The following is a 14945-nucleotide window of genomic DNA, read 5'->3' as shown; positions in this document are numbered from 1 at the left end:
ATGGACGAGAAGGTGAAGGTGTGGTACATAGTACAAGACGACCTCATCTTAAGCCAGATGCCAGCGCCGACGGCGACCACAACGGCGACCACAACCACGACCGCAACGACGACCACAACGGTGCCCAGCTCGAACGCACAGCGCACGCCGACCGCGAGCCCGACTACGCCGACGACGAACATCCTCGTGACGCCGATGATGAGCCCGACTACGCCGACGACAACCCCAGCCAGCCCCGCGATAGAGGAGCCGCACCCCGCCGAGTCGGTCGTGTGATCCGTTTTTATCCTTTCCTTTTGATCGCCGAACTGTTGATGTGTTTGATCGTCGAACTATGGCACGAATCGCCGACTTATGGCATGACGATCGTTGAACTCGCGACGTGTTTTTGGATAGCGGGAAAGAGAAATTTGAAAACGTCGACGTCCGAGGGCCGAAACCTGAAGACACGGTTGGAAACTCGCTCGCCCGAGGCCGAGAATAGGGTGGGCGAAACGCCAAAAACGCTATCGCCGGACCATAGTGGGAGCGGAACGGGTGGAGATATCTAATGGCCATGTGAGCACATCGGGCCGGGCTGCTTGTGCCCTCGTTGGGCCGGGCTGCTTGTGCATTGCCGCATGCGAGGACACGTCTCCGCCCCTCCTTCTCTTGTTGGCGTCGCCTCCGTCCGGCTCGGCTTCTTCCACCCGTACCCGTAGATTGATTTCCATCCGGGTCCCTTCCGTTCCACGGCAAGTATCCGTCGCACGGTGAGCTAGTGCCTGCTGCTGCCGCCGCCTAGTCCAATTTCCCTTCTCGTTTATATCGTCCGAAACTAGGGTTTTACTTCCATCTTCCTCGCCTCGCCGCATTGCCTCTCGTTCTAGTTGGCGGTGGTCGTCTCCCTCCCCCTCCCCAAACCCTAACGGAAAAAGGCTTCTCCAGATTCAGGTTCCACCCCTCGCCGTCGTCCATGGCGCTGCAGTACGTGGAGGCGCAGCGGCAGGCGCGGCCGGACCTCGCCGACTGGTACGCCGACCTCGCCGACCTCTACCAGCGCAAGCTCTGGCACCAGCTCACCCTCAAGCTCGACCAATTCCTCCAGATCCCGGCCGCGCAGGTACCTACCCCCCTCCACTATCTCCCCCACTTCCTCCCCCCTTCCCCTCTAGAACCTAGAACCTAGATGTAGATGCAGGCTCCAGATGCGCCGTTAACTGGCATGCGGCAACTCGTGCGCCTCACATGCTCCAATTCGATTCTGAGCGCTATTTAGGGACTGATTTGGTCTCCACGGCAATTGCTGTTTGTTCTGCAGACTGGCGACACGCTCATACAGCTCTACAACAATTTCATCTCCGATTTCGAAACGAAAATCAACCTGCTCAAACTCGCCCAGTTCGCGGTCATAGCCTCGCGCCAATATCCTGACAAGGATGCCGCCATCGCCTTCCTCGAGGGGATAATCACCAAGCTTCGCGAGACCAGGGAGCTGCGGATCAATGAGCCCATCCTTCACGTCAAGATGCAGATCGCAGCAATTCACCTCGACAAAGGGAACCACAAAGAGTGCAAGAACCTGCTGGAGGAAGGGAAGACCACCCTGGATGGCATGACTGATGTGGATCCAACGGTCCATGCTAGCTTCTACTGGATATCGTCTCAGTACCATAAGTCGCTCCAAGAGTTTGCTGAGTTCTATAAGAACGCTCTTCTCTATCTGGCGTACACAACCGTGGGGTCTCTCTCAGACTCATTCAAGCTTGTAAGTTTTGCAGTTAACAATTTCATCAATTTCTACAGCACAAGAATATGTTTTATTCAGTCCTTTCTTTTAGCCTGAAATGTGCCATGGATGTTATTTCTATTCTTATTTGATGCCGATTGTCTTCAAACAGGATTTGGCATTTGATCTGTCCCTTGCAGCCTTGCTGGGGGACAACATCTACAACTTCGGGGAATTGTTAGCTCACCCTATTGTAAGTATTGCTTGTCTTTTTATCGAATTAAGTGTTGCTTGTTTGTGCACGACTATTGTAAGTATTGCTTGTCTTTTTGTCGAATTAAGTGTTGCTTGTTTGTGCACGACTATTGTTCCCAGTCCTGAATTGACGCATTTGTAGTTTATTATTTGCATAGTGTGTATGTCATCTATTCCACTTGCTTCTGGATGCTGTTACATGTACCTTTCCACATACTTGATCGTCCTGATTGCTAAATGACAATTTCTTTTGAATTCTACACTGCAAGTACCAAAGGGACGGATTTTGAGGTACCCACCGTAACAGGATGCCTTTCATAGTATCAAACACAAATATAGCAGTATGAATTGTTGAATTATCATCTGCAACTATGTTAGTTGGTGTATGCAGTTATAGGCGAGTCATCAAATGTGAGCCATGCAAAAGTTTGACAGAATAGTTAAGTGTTTGTATACAAAGGCATGCACTATATTTACTCATTGACCATGGTTGTCAGCACAGAGGGTTCTTTTGGTTAACATAAATATAGCAACCACCTTTTAGTTGGACCAGTAATTTGGGCATACTACTACATATTATCTATTTAAGACAAGCTGACTAGTAGCACATGAACATCATTGCTTCTGGATTTGACTTAAACATATTCGAAACTTCTCATGCCTGAAATAGTGAAATTACTCTGGTTTATACCCTTATAGATCATTAGTCTTATTGGGACCAAGGTGGAGTGGGTTTATCACATGTTACAAGCGTTCAACACCGGCAACCTAGCTCTCTACCAAGAGCTTTGTGGGGTTCACAATGCTGCTCTTAGTGCACAGCCTGCATTGGTGCAGAATGAACAGAAACTGCTTGAGAAGATCAATATTCTGTGTCTGATGGAGATAATCTTCAGGTACCATTTGTGGGCTATTACTTTCCAATATCACCTCCATTTCCTGTCGTGTTTTTCCCTAATATCTTTTGTTACGCTGCAATCTATAGCCGGCCATCAGAAGATAGAACTATCCCATTAAGTGTTATTGCCAAGCAGACTAAGCTTTCAACCAGCGAAGTGGAATGTCTTCTTATGAAGAGCCTCTCGGTAACTCCATTTCCTACATTCTTTTGCCATAAGATTCCCGTTTCATGTTCACAGAAACTTGTGTATTTTGTTGTATGCCTCTTGTTTTATGCTTGCGGTATTTTATGTTATGCCTTGGGAATCAGAACCCAACACATATTTAGATGGTGGGTGGTTATGGAACAACACTGTTTAATAATTAATGATATGTGTTACTGTATTGATATTCAGTTCCTTTCTGTTCACTTGTGACATACTACCTCCGTCCGTGTTTATTAGCCCCCTTCGTATTTTGTGCTAAACTTTGACCTTAGATTTGATTAACAAAATATAAATTATATGCCATAAAAATTATAGTGATGGATTCGTATTTGAAAGAAGTTTCCAATGATTTTTTTTTTGTTACATGTAAACTTTATTTTGCTAGTTAAATCTGTGGTCAAACCTTGACCTGAAATTATACTGTTTAGGGGCTATTAAAAAAATATTCGATTTTGATTGCAAATCCAACTGTTGTTGTGTAAGGTATATACAAATGCCTGTATCTTGGTTATTCTTTTATGTCTACTATTTGTATTGTCTGTCCATTGTGTCATTACTTCCTATCTGTTTCAGAAATGCTGGGTGCTACTCCCTCCATCCAGTTTATTGCCCCCAACTTTGATTATCTGTAAACCTAACAATATAAATTGTACTCCCTCCGTTTCAAAATATTAGACCTTTTAGAGATTACACTAGGAGACTACATACGGAGCAAAATGAGTGAATCTACATTCTAAAATATGTCTATGTACATCCGTATGTAGTTCATAGTGCAATATCTAAAAGGTCTTATATTTAGGAACGGAGGGAGTATGATACAAAAAGTCAAAAAGTATATTGTTGGATTTGTATTTGAGAGAGGTTTCCCGTAATATTTTTTCTACGACATGTAGTTTACATTTTATTATGAAGTACTCCTTCCGTTCCTAAATATATGTCTTTTTAGAGATTCCACTAGGGACTACATACAAAGCAAAATGAGTGAATATACACTCTAAAGTATGTCTATATACATCCCTACTATGCAGTCTGTAGTGGAAACTCTAAAAACACTTATATTTAGGATTGAAGGGAGTAGTTAAAATTTTTGGTCAAACTTTAGCCCAAATCAAGAGGGGCGGCCTAATAAACCCGGACGGAGGTAGTGCTTCGCATCTGTTTCAGTTTCCTTCCAGATTTTGTGCATCAGTTCAAGTAGTAGTAATGCTGTCTCTGAATGTTCTTGGGAGCCAAAATTGTGCTTCCTCTCTAGTTGAAGCGGCAGTGGAGTCCCTGAATTGCATATCTGTTTGAGACACTCAGATATTTCTCGTCCATTGCAGGTTCATCTCATAGAAGGAATCATCGATGAAGTCGACAGCACGGTTCACGTCTCGTGGGTCCAGCCCAGAGTACTCGGCATCCCACAGGTGAAGGCGTTGCGTGAGCGGCTGGACTCGTGGGTCGGCAAAGTGCATAGCACGCTGTTGTCCATCGAGGCAGAGACCCCTGATCTCGTGGCGGCTTAGCTTCTTCTTGGCCAGAAATGCTTCTGAATAGGCAGGCTTTGGTTCTCAGCAGGCGGCGGTGTAAAACGAGAGACCATCTGGCTGTGCTGCGCGTGCTAGCTGCTCTTTTCTGGATAACGAAAACCTTGTTGCCTTGGGTGTCCTATTGATCTGGACTTGTAACTTGCTTCTGTCATCACGGATTGAAACAGAGAAATCATACCGGCAGAGGGCGTCACTAGTTTTTTCCCAGTTGAACTTTATAATCTGTAATCCAGCGGTTTGCCAGTTTTTCTTTCTCTTCCATTGTGCTATGGACATGGACACGCAGGAAAATCTTGCTCATTTTCTTAAGTTTGTTCCAGACAGCGAGTCCTGTGAATTCTTGCATGCTCTGTCTGCCTACGTTTCAAACCATACCACACGTATTGTTAAGCGTCCATCAATTTCGCTCGCGTGATAAACCCCAAAGTACTCCAGTACAAAGTTGTAAAACAGCGACAATTAATTTGGATTGGAGTATCAAACTCTATTTGGTAAAACTTTGACATAAATCAATACAGTATCATAGTTTCTGCAAGCTATGTTAGTTTGTAAAAAACGTCTTACATTATGGAACGAAAAGTATAGAGTATTACATATTTTTGACAGATTTAATGCATCAAATATCATGTGAAATGATCCATCTACTCCCAGTACCCGAATTTGGGAGGTTTGCCGTTTCAGCGTCCTTCCTCCCCACGTTACGCAGCGCCGCCGCCGCCGTGCCCGTGCCCGTGCCGGCGGTGTTTGCTTGCTCTGCTCTCCATGCAACCAGGCAGAAATCACTGAGCTCCTCCCCCGCCCGTGTTCGCGCCTGCAATGCCAGCCTCGCCGTCCCCGCCCACTCGCTGCTTCTATGCTCCACGCCGCACGGAGGCGGACACCGCCGCTCCCTGCCAGGCTCGCCGCCGCCTACTTCGCCGCCAAGCCCCAGCAGCCCGCCCTGTCGCCTCAGGTCGTCGAGGCCGCCATCACCCGCTGTCCCTCCGACGCCCTCGCGCTCTCCTTCTTCCTCTGGTGCGCCCGCCGCCCCGCCTACTTCCACCCGCCCTCGTCCTTCGACCGCGTCCTCCCCGCCGCCACGCGCCTCGCCTCCCGCCTCGGCACCGCCCCCGCGCTCCTCTGCGACCTCCAGAGCCTCGGCTGCCCCATCAGGCCACACACCTTCCTGCTCCTGCTCAGGCTCTACTGGCGCGGGGGCCTGTACCCGCTCGTGCTCCACCTGTTCGACCAAATGCCCCGCTGGGGCTTCCACCACAACGCCTTCGCGCGCAATGTCGTCCTCGACGTCCTGCTCAGGACCGGCTGCGTCGACGACGCGCTGCGCTTCGTGCAGGGCGACCCGTCGCCCAACTACCTCACCTATGCCATTGTCCTGACTCATCTCTCCAGGGCTGGGGATTGGTCGCGGTTGCGCGTCTGTTTCGCAGCTATGCTGAGCCAAGGTTTTCTCCCCAGCGCCACTTCGTTCACCTCGGTGTTTGCCTGTTGCAGTAAGGCCGGCACCATGGCCGAGCTACTGCAGTTGCTGTCGTATGCGCTTGTCTCGGGCCAGCAGCTCACTTCGGCCATGTGGACGTGTCTCATCGCTCGTATGTGCAGCGAGGGAAGGCTAGACGAGGCCTGTCAAACCCTGGGAAATATGGTACGTTCTGGCTCTTCTCCCACGGTGGTGACTTACACACCGCTTGTCAGAGGTCTCTTCCGAGCTGGGAGGCATGACATCGCCAGTGAGCTCTTGGGATCCATGGCATCCAACGGTTGCACCCCAGACCTTGTTATGTATAATGTTCTGATGGACTGCATGATGAGGGAGAGGAGGTACGATGAGGCAATAGACATCTACCTGCATCTTCATGGGAGCCAGATAAAGCCGGATGCATACACTTTGTCTACTTTGGTTCAGGTATTGCAGTTGTCACGGAACATAGATCTTCTCCCTAGGTTAATCCTGGGCTTGGATATCTCTTATGATCTTGTGGCTTGCAATTCGATGCTGAGTGCTCTGTGCAAGTCCGGGTTTCCATCCGAAGCCCTTCAGTTCTACATCGATATGATTGGTTTGGGCATCAGGCCGGACAGCTACAGTTATGTTGGATTGTTGGATAGTTTGTGTCACTTGGGAAGGATAGATCATGCAGTCAACCTCTACCGGAGTGTTGTCACAAGCAATCCTGATTCAGACGCCTATGTCCATGCAGCCATCCTCCGTGGCCTTGTTAGAAGGGGCCAGAACATAATGGCATTTAGGATTCTCAGGGAGGCTGTGCGTCAAAATTATGCACTTGATGCCGTGTGCTACACCATTGTTCTGCATGGTCTATTCCAAGGTCATTTTGTTCAAGAGGCTCGTGATTTGTTTGACAAGATGAAGGATTCAGGAGTTGCTTCCAACACTTGTACATACAATGTAATGCTTCGTGGACTGTGTAGAGCCAGGGATATGCTTGCAGTCACGCAGTTACTAACAGAAATGGAAGGCGCCAATGTTCAGATGGATAGTATCTCATTCAACGTGGTAGTTGTGCTCTTGGTGAAATTGCAGCGCATCAGTTCGGCCACAGCTTTGATCAGGGAAATGCTCAATCTAGGCATGAAACTGAGCACCAAAACTTGCTGGTTACTTTCTCAATCAATTGGTCATAGATTCGTTTTGGAGGATTCTATCAGTGCTGAAAGTGATGGGTCTGACTCAACATGCGATCTGCTTGTATGCTCAGCTTCATAGTCTACTTTTAGACGGAACAAGCATGCTGTTTCTGGTATCTCCACTTTGTGATGTAATTGATACAAAATATAAATTACTAAAGGCTGGAGAAATTCTAAATGCATTTCTACCACGCAGAGATCCTCGCTATAACATTTTCCCCTTGAAGCCCCCAGCAAAAATTACCATAATTATTGAAGAGATGTTTACCTCGTAGGTACATACCTTTTGAATATCATTCCAACATTATGTTGATAAATTTTAAAATGTATCTGTAACTTTGGGTTCTACTCAGGTGCAGGTTGGTGAGACATGTGCAGTTTGATCTAACACCGAGAATGAGGCAGTTTGTTCTTGACAATATTGGATCTTTCCATGACACAATGCTGATGTACTCTGGCTTACACCTAAATGATTTAGCAATGCCGCCCATGGACTAGATTTGAAAGAAATTGCAGGTATACTTTAGTTGTTTCTCTACAGCAATTTTCAAATTGTACCCTTATGCATTCTCTTCAGAATATAGTTTAACAGTGTATCATCGTTACATAAGTTCAAACTATGCAACTATGATTTTTTTGAACTATTTACAATTCAGGAATTTTCCAGTCCATTTTTTAGTAATTTGTGTTGATGTATTATACGTTTTAGCACTATCATGTCTATATATTATGTGAAATATGCACAAACATTTCTATGACATTGCTATCGGTCTGAATAGGAGTGGTGAGCTCCAACTCTGAACTGTAGGAAGTTGTATCCTGAAAGGTCAGGTACTTGTAAGCTATGTCAATCATATTTTGTCAAGAAAGAATGACATTCAGCTCAAATGCGAGAGATTGTGTAATGTAAATTATTGACATACTGACAAAACATTACAACCAAAAATAATGATAATATACTAGAGATATCCTATGCCAATTGTTGTGACGAACTTGATCTGGATTCAGCTGCAGATTAACCCATCATGTAATGCAGAATGTGGTTCATAGAGTGCCCTTTTGGCCTGCTAGGGAACCCAATATTGTACTGTTGTCTTCAGCAATCAGTATGTGAATCCAACAAGAGCTATGAGGCTTCAGCATGAATTTGGTCAAGGGAAAGAGAATGACCCACCTAACTGTTGATTGGCAGCTGATGATGGAGGATTGATTGCAATCCAGAGCAGTGAAATAGTGATGGAAACTAATCCAGCCCAGACATACACAATGGTGGGTGTCCTGCCTCTCCTGCCCATGAGCCCCTTTGCAAATGGATATAAATGGGCAAGCACCCAGAAGCTGAAAAACACTCCACCAAGAAGCTTGCTCCATTGCGGGATTGTGCTGTAAATTGTGCGGCTGAAGCCAACAGCAATGGCAACAAGGTTCACCATGATGATGGTGAGAGGTGGTATCATCAATGAAGTCCACTTTACTTCGTAAAGTTCTGCAAATTCATCATCGATATCATCACCCACCTGCTTTGATGTGAGTGTGAATGAGATCTCAATTCCTGCAACAACTTTCAATAGACCTTGCATCACAGCAGCTAGGTGAGCACTAGTTCCACCAATAAGCCAGAATTGTTCATTCCGCCACCACTCTTCCAGTGCAATTCCAGACCACTTGATCTCCAGCATGGCCAGGAGACAAAGCGTGATGGTGATGATAAGTAGGTACGTCAGGAAGGTGACATTGAGTGTTTGCACAATGAACTGCCCTGAGAAAAGGGAGAGTGCTGGAAGGAAGCAGTAGACAATGAGGAAGATGGATGTGAAGGGATATATGCCAACATTGAGGTACGCGATCCTTTGTAGTACCTGTGAAGCAAAAATGGTTTGTCATATTTTTGGTTGGTCTACTTTAGCAAGGGATAAAACTTAGAAAGTTTTGAGGGGCTTATACCTTCATTTTGGAGCTGGCAAACAATGCATTGTTCCGAGAGAAAAAGATCTCGACAGAACCAGTAGCCCACCGAAGCACCTGGTGAAGACGATCTGTGAGATTGATGGGGGCAGTGCCACGGAAGGCATCACGCTGTGTGACACAGTACACTGACTTCCATCCACGGTTATGCATGCGGTACCCTGTCACAACATCCTCAGTGACAGATCCATAGATCCACCCCACACGAGTGCCCCACTCTGTCTTCTCCTCATACCAACATGAAACTACACTGATTGCTTCTGCCACAATGGATGCATCCAGTATTTCACGTGGAATTGTTAGAGCACCAGGTGGACGTCCATTCTTGACAGATGGATGGTCAGCCAAGGGCCTTCCCTGAAACTCTGCTACTGGGATGGAGTCAATCAGAAAGCTGGAATTTCCAAACTTCTTCGGGAATGTGGCGAGGTTCATGCTGTCCCCATCAAAATCACCCATACGGAGAGCCATTGTCTCCTCGGGATTAGCATTGGAAGCAGATGCCTTACGGCGCCGTGGGAGGCAGCAACCACAAAAGCCTGGGCTGTGATCCTTGGAACGAGGTGGGTCAAAGCCATATAGGGCGATTCGCCGGAAGAGGCATCCAGTGCCGACATACACTGGTCCTTGCAGACCGTCAAGAGCACGCATGTTTATGTCAAAGAAAACAGTATTGTGGTTAGCATACCGGTCAGAAGGGTCAATGCCTTCAAACCTCTGAGGGAACTGCACATAGCAGAGTCGGTCACCACCACGGTCCATCATGAAGCACATGCCCTCCCTGAAGGCCTTTGAGTTGTAGACATAGTGATCACAGTCCAGATTAAGAATGAAGGGACCATTGGACATGATGGCTGATGCACGAACCAATGCGTTCATGGCACCTGCTTTCTTGTTGTGATCATATCCCGGGCGTTTCTCTCGTGACATGTACACCAGCATTGGAAGTCTTGTATCCACTCCTGAAAAGTCAAGAGGTGACTTTTCAATGTTCCCATACATTGGCATGTCACTTGGTGGTTTCAGCATAACCTGTGATATAGAAGAAATATCATGTAAATTAGTAGGTCTAGACCAGAAATTGTAATTACGTGATCATCATTGAATCATTACCTGTATGATTCCTGCATGATCACCACGTGCATGATCTTGTGACGGATGAATCCATGTACCGGGCCAGTGAGTGCTATCAGCCATCCATGTTGCCTTGGGAATCTTCACTGGCTCAAATTGCTCATCGCCTCCAGCCTTGATCTTTTCCCTTTGAAGATTCATTGCCTGGATTTCCTCACGGGCATGGTATGCATCAGAGCGGCGCCGGATGGAATCTGGCAAGCCGTTAACGCGGACCTTGAACTCGTCATACTCACGCTTGATCCTTCTTCTGTCCTTGACAAAGTCGGCCTTCACCTTATTCTTGAAAGGATCTCTCTTCAGGTTGAAGTAGCTGTCTGGGTTCCTGGGTTCAATGTCATGCTTCCTGCAGAATGGCACCCAGAAATTAGCAAAGCTTGCTGCCTCAGCCATCGCCTCGAAGGTTAGCAGTGCCCCTCCATCATCTGACACATAACATGCAAGCTTATCGACAGGGTAGTCAACTGCAAGGATCGAGAGAATTGTGTTTGCTGTCACCAGGACTGGCTCCTTTTCTGGATCAGCAGTTGACACAAAGATATCAATTCCAGGGAGATCAGATTTGCCTGTTGGATTGCTAGGCGTTGGCGTCTCAAACTTTTCTTTAAGCACAGAAAGATCTGTAGCACGGTTGATAGGGCAAAGCTTTGGAAGCTGGTCCAACACCCATGAAAGTGCGAACCAGAGCTCACAAACAATCGACATTCCCCAGAGCCAAATGGCGTCATCATTTTGATGCTTGATACGCCACATGAGGAAGAAGGCCAGTGCAACCAAGCGGATGAGGACAAGGAGCCTGCAAGCAAGGGGCAGTTCAGACAAGAGTAAGGTATCACAAAATGGCAATGCACCTAAATGTTGTCATGTATTAATAAATATCAGTATATTATATATGTAACTGAAATTTCAACCAACAAGTAGTAGAATTCTATGCAAGTGTGACATCTTTGCATTTTCTTTTGAACTGCTATATGTGGATTTTGGTACAGTTTTGTGACAGAGAGCACATTTAACTACTCCGTGTGCACATGCTATGGTCTTTGGAGGAAAATTGCAAGGTTACTTCATACAGGCACACTTTTTAGCTAGTCTGTGTACACATACTGTGGTCTTTGGCTGAAATTGACAACTCAGTCAGTCACTCTATATATGCATTTGATTGGTAGTGGAACCAATTGTATAGTAGGGTTATTTATTGGGTTCCTAGTAGCATTTCTCTTTGCTAGAATACATTTACTTGAAGATTAACAGCATCTGGCTCTAACCACTTTTAAACAATTGAACAAGGTGATAGTTTCATACCATCAATTTTATGAGAGGCTAATGCAAAACTGCAGTCCTTTAGTTTAATCTAAAATCGATTGATTCATTATTCTTGTGTTAGTGGGTAAGCCAGCATACTTCTTATTTAGGCATTAACTGTATATATAACTTTTGGTTGACAGGTAACAGTAATGGCACAGGTTTTTAAGGAAAAAAGATGGCACCTGTAAGGACTGATGATAGCAGCTGGAATCTGGAGCTTGCGGGTGAGTGGCCGCCATGGTTTAGACATGAGCTCCTTGGGGTGCCCTGGTACTCCATTTCTGCCATCATCGTCCACATTGTCGTCTGGCCAAATGGCATTACCATAGCCATATGTCCCCTTGGTCTCAAAGAGCCAGCGGTTATGGTCAAACTCACCGGACTGGTTGTTCATAGTGCCCTGCTTCACCAAGGAAAGACGTCTCTCCATCTTGCCCCCTGGTCCATGTGGCAGCGACAGAGCCCGTGTCAGCTCATTGCTGGAATTGGAGAGGACTTCCTCCCACTCGGTGTGCTTGTAAAGCTCTTTGCACCCGGGGCAGACACCGCCGCCACCCTTGACGGCGTCGGTGAAGCAGTCGACGCAGATTTTGAAGTCACACTCACAGGGGAGGATGTCCTCCCCACGGCCGTTGCGCATGATCTTGCTGTCACACCCCTCGACCATGCAGATGGAGCCCTTGGGGCCAGATCGACCCATGTCGGAGTCAGGGCCCTGCTTGTCCATGACATGGGCACGGGTGACGCTGTTGAAGCCGCCGGTGAAGAGCGAGCTGGAGACGTACTGCTCGTCGGCCTTGGTGCCGTCCTCCTCCATGGGCTGGTTGTCTGGCGTCATGGGGATGTGGACATGGTAGTCCTGGAAGTCGACGCTGCTGATCTCTGAGTCCAGGTCATCACGCGAGTAGCTGATGAAGCGCCCAGACTCGGTTCGCCGACCGAAGACCACCTGCGGCGCCGATGTTGGCGCCGTTGGTGGCTTGCTGGGACCATGAGGCGGCATGCGGCTGGAGCCGCTGTTCTTGAGGATCCCCTTGGACCCCATGGCCTCCTCCGTACGTGCTCTTTACTTTGACTCTCTTCTTCCTCGTGATGTTGTTGCTATGCTGTTATCTTGTGGCTGATCTGCAGGATCAATAACGTGCCGAAACAAAGGAAACCATTGACATGAGTCTCGGTGTAGGTTTATTTTTGCCAAAACATATTTGGAAAGAACAGCATATAGGAAATCAAATTGTAATCGGCAGATCATAACAATCAATAAACGCAGCCTGGGTGGCGCAAAAACGAAATTCAAATGGATGCAGGTTGTTTCCGTCTTTTTTTGTCCTCCAGAAAAACTGGGGAGAATAAATAGCAAGAGTATTTTGCTTGGTAAGGAAAGGAAAATGATGAATCAGTAGATTACATACAGAGTGCATCTGCATGCAATCAGGAAGGCGAATCGGGAATGTAGAGCAAGAATCAAGGAAGGTTACCTTTTCCTCCTCATCTGCTGTGGTGCGGCAATGGCGATGGAACGGAAGAAAGGTGTAGTAGTAATGAGGAAGCGCGTCCACGGCCATGGCTGTATTTGAATGGTTCCATTCAATCAGCCAACTGGAGTGGAATCGAAGAGGTGCGTCGAGACTGGGGAGGCGCCAAGGAGAGGGGCGCACGACTACTCGGTGCTCATGCATGATGCTACATGCGGTGCAATCATCAGTCCCGTTCATACCGATGGATGCCTGCTTGCTTAATTACGTATAGCTTAATCATCCACACCTGATACCTGCCATTACTATTTTTTTTTTTGTTATACATCTGCCACTACTATCCTTCTTACTGTTATTGGTTTTACCTTGTCCATCAGTCAATGATGTCTTTCTCACCTAGACACTGACCCTGCAATTTGTTTTTGTTCTTTTGCTTTGCACCAGAGGGCCCAGGTCGTGCAGCGAAAACCAAGTCAACACCCCCAACATACGGTGGGTAGCTTGGCGCAACAAACGTCCAGGCTCGTGGTCAAAGCATCAACCAAATGCGTCGTGCTCGCTACTCCGAGTCCTCACTGACATCATACACCCATGCAATCCAACCGCCAAATTCCACACATAGACAAATACGTAGAAAAGATTTCATGTATAAATAGATTCATTTTAAAGCGCTGTACATGCAAATCATGCAATTTCATGCCTCATGTTTCTTTTTTCTGGTGTCTGCATTATTTTTTCGTGTGCCAGACCTCCTTCAGATTTGAGCATTTGTCATGCATACGCTCTGTTTTGGTTCGCCCATGCGCGTACACCAGTAGGTGATGCATGCGCTAGGCCACCTCAGCAACCAACGAACGCACGGATACTGAGAATATATAACACCTTCCAGAGGTCAACTCTGTCGAATTTTTCAAGTATCAACAACATGCATGGCATTACTTCACATGCATTCTGCGAGTTGCGCACACGACCAATCTTGTTTCCAACTCACGTTTTATAACGTGATCAAATCTATGCAAGTTTAATTTTGTGATACACGGGGCACACTCCACATGTCTTCGTATACCATTGGCAGACCCTCGTCCTCCACGGAGTGTGGTGGTTTCTAAGCCTGGGGAAGTGATCTAGCTCTTCATTGATTTTCGGGTCAGATTGTAGCTACAAGGCATCGAGTTCCATCCATTAGCCAATATATGTCAGTATGCCTCGCTCGTTGAAGAGGCTGGGGGCTATCATTCTTTTCGTCCATCAGAGCATTTATAGCCGGACCCCTCATATATATCTTAAATGTTTGAACAGATCGTCCAGTCAGTGACCAGTCACAAAAATGTGACCCAAAGTTTGGATCCCTCATACCCGTCTCAAACGCCTGGATTGACCGGCACCCCTCATATCCAGCCCAAATATAGGATGAATATGGGATGGTCCGGTCACGCTCGAGCGCGTCCGACTGACAGGTCCGACCTGCCATTGACGCAGCGGATAGATCGTCCGGTCAGTGACCAGTCGCAGAAATGTGACCCAAAGTTTGGATCCCTCATACCCGTCTCAAACGCCTGGGTTGACCGGCACCCCTCATATCCAGCCCAAATATAGGATGAATATGGGATGGTCCGGTCACGCCCGAGCGCGTCCGACTGACAGGTTCGACCCGCCATTGACGCCATCGCTGCCTCACAAAATCCCCACTTCAGATGTCTTCTTCCAAACCCTAGCTCTCTCTCTCTCTCGCTTTGTCCCCTCCTCTCCCTTTTCGAGTCCGATCCAATCGAGGGCAATGTCGAGCTCCGACAACCGCTTCGGCTCCGATGGCTCTGAC

The 14945-nt window shown here is 47.2% G+C and overlaps 3 protein-coding genes across 13 annotated transcripts; 2 read left to right on the top strand and 1 right to left on the bottom strand.

Annotated features, from left to right (window-relative positions):
- Window positions 1-626: 626 nt before the first annotated feature.
- On the top strand, window positions 627-4928 carry LOC123436738 (26S proteasome non-ATPase regulatory subunit 13 homolog B-like). Of its 3 annotated transcripts, none has more exons than XM_045115655.1 (7): window positions 627-752; window positions 928-1102; window positions 1301-1747; window positions 1881-1961; window positions 2663-2859; window positions 2949-3048; window positions 4392-4928. In XM_045115655.1, exons 2-7 carry the CDS (start codon window positions 956-958, stop codon window positions 4575-4577), a joined length of 1158 nt encoding a protein of 385 aa, XP_044971590.1. In that variant the 5' UTR covers window positions 627-752; window positions 928-955; the 3' UTR covers window positions 4578-4928. The 3 variants fall into 3 exon arrangements, with proteins under 3 accessions (XP_044971590.1, XP_044971591.1, XP_044971589.1); XM_045115656.1 differs by having other exon boundaries at window positions 659-734; XM_045115654.1 differs by having other exon boundaries at window positions 688-1102.
- Window positions 4929-5155: 227 nt separating this feature from the next.
- LOC123436642 (putative pentatricopeptide repeat-containing protein At1g16830) lies at window positions 5156-13839 on the top strand. Of its 9 annotated transcripts, none has more exons than XM_045115652.1 (4): window positions 5157-7360; window positions 7444-7518; window positions 7601-7763; window positions 11792-11818. In XM_045115652.1, the coding sequence occupies exon 1, from the start codon at window positions 5455-5457 to the stop codon at window positions 7324-7326; it is 1872 nt and encodes a 623-aa protein (XP_044971587.1). In that variant the 5' UTR covers window positions 5157-5454; the 3' UTR covers window positions 7327-7360; window positions 7444-7518; window positions 7601-7763; window positions 11792-11818. The 9 variants fall into 9 exon arrangements, with proteins under 9 accessions (XP_044971583.1, XP_044971588.1, XP_044971586.1 ...); XM_045115645.1 differs by having other exon boundaries at window positions 7444-7522; XM_045115648.1 differs by lacking the exon at window positions 11792-11818 and adding an exon at window positions 13571-13839 and having other exon boundaries at window positions 5156-7522.
- Window positions 8063-13564, bottom strand: LOC123436626 (cellulose synthase-like protein D1). Its single transcript, XM_045115643.1, has 5 exons — window positions 13130-13564; window positions 11834-12776; window positions 10326-11142; window positions 9192-10244; window positions 8063-9106 (listed from the first exon to the last, which is right to left on the bottom strand). Exons 2-5 carry the CDS (start codon window positions 12694-12696, stop codon window positions 8399-8401), a joined length of 3441 nt encoding a protein of 1146 aa, XP_044971578.1. The 5' UTR covers window positions 12697-12776; window positions 13130-13564; the 3' UTR covers window positions 8063-8398.
- Window positions 13840-14945: the final 1106 nt, after the last annotated feature.

Source organism: Hordeum vulgare, chromosome 1H (genome assembly GCF_904849725.1).
Source record: "Hordeum vulgare subsp. vulgare chromosome 1H, MorexV3_pseudomolecules_assembly, whole genome shotgun sequence".
NCBI classification, from domain to species: Eukaryota; Viridiplantae; Streptophyta; class Magnoliopsida; order Poales; family Poaceae; genus Hordeum; species Hordeum vulgare.
This window is presented reverse-complemented; position numbering and strand designations above follow the sequence as displayed.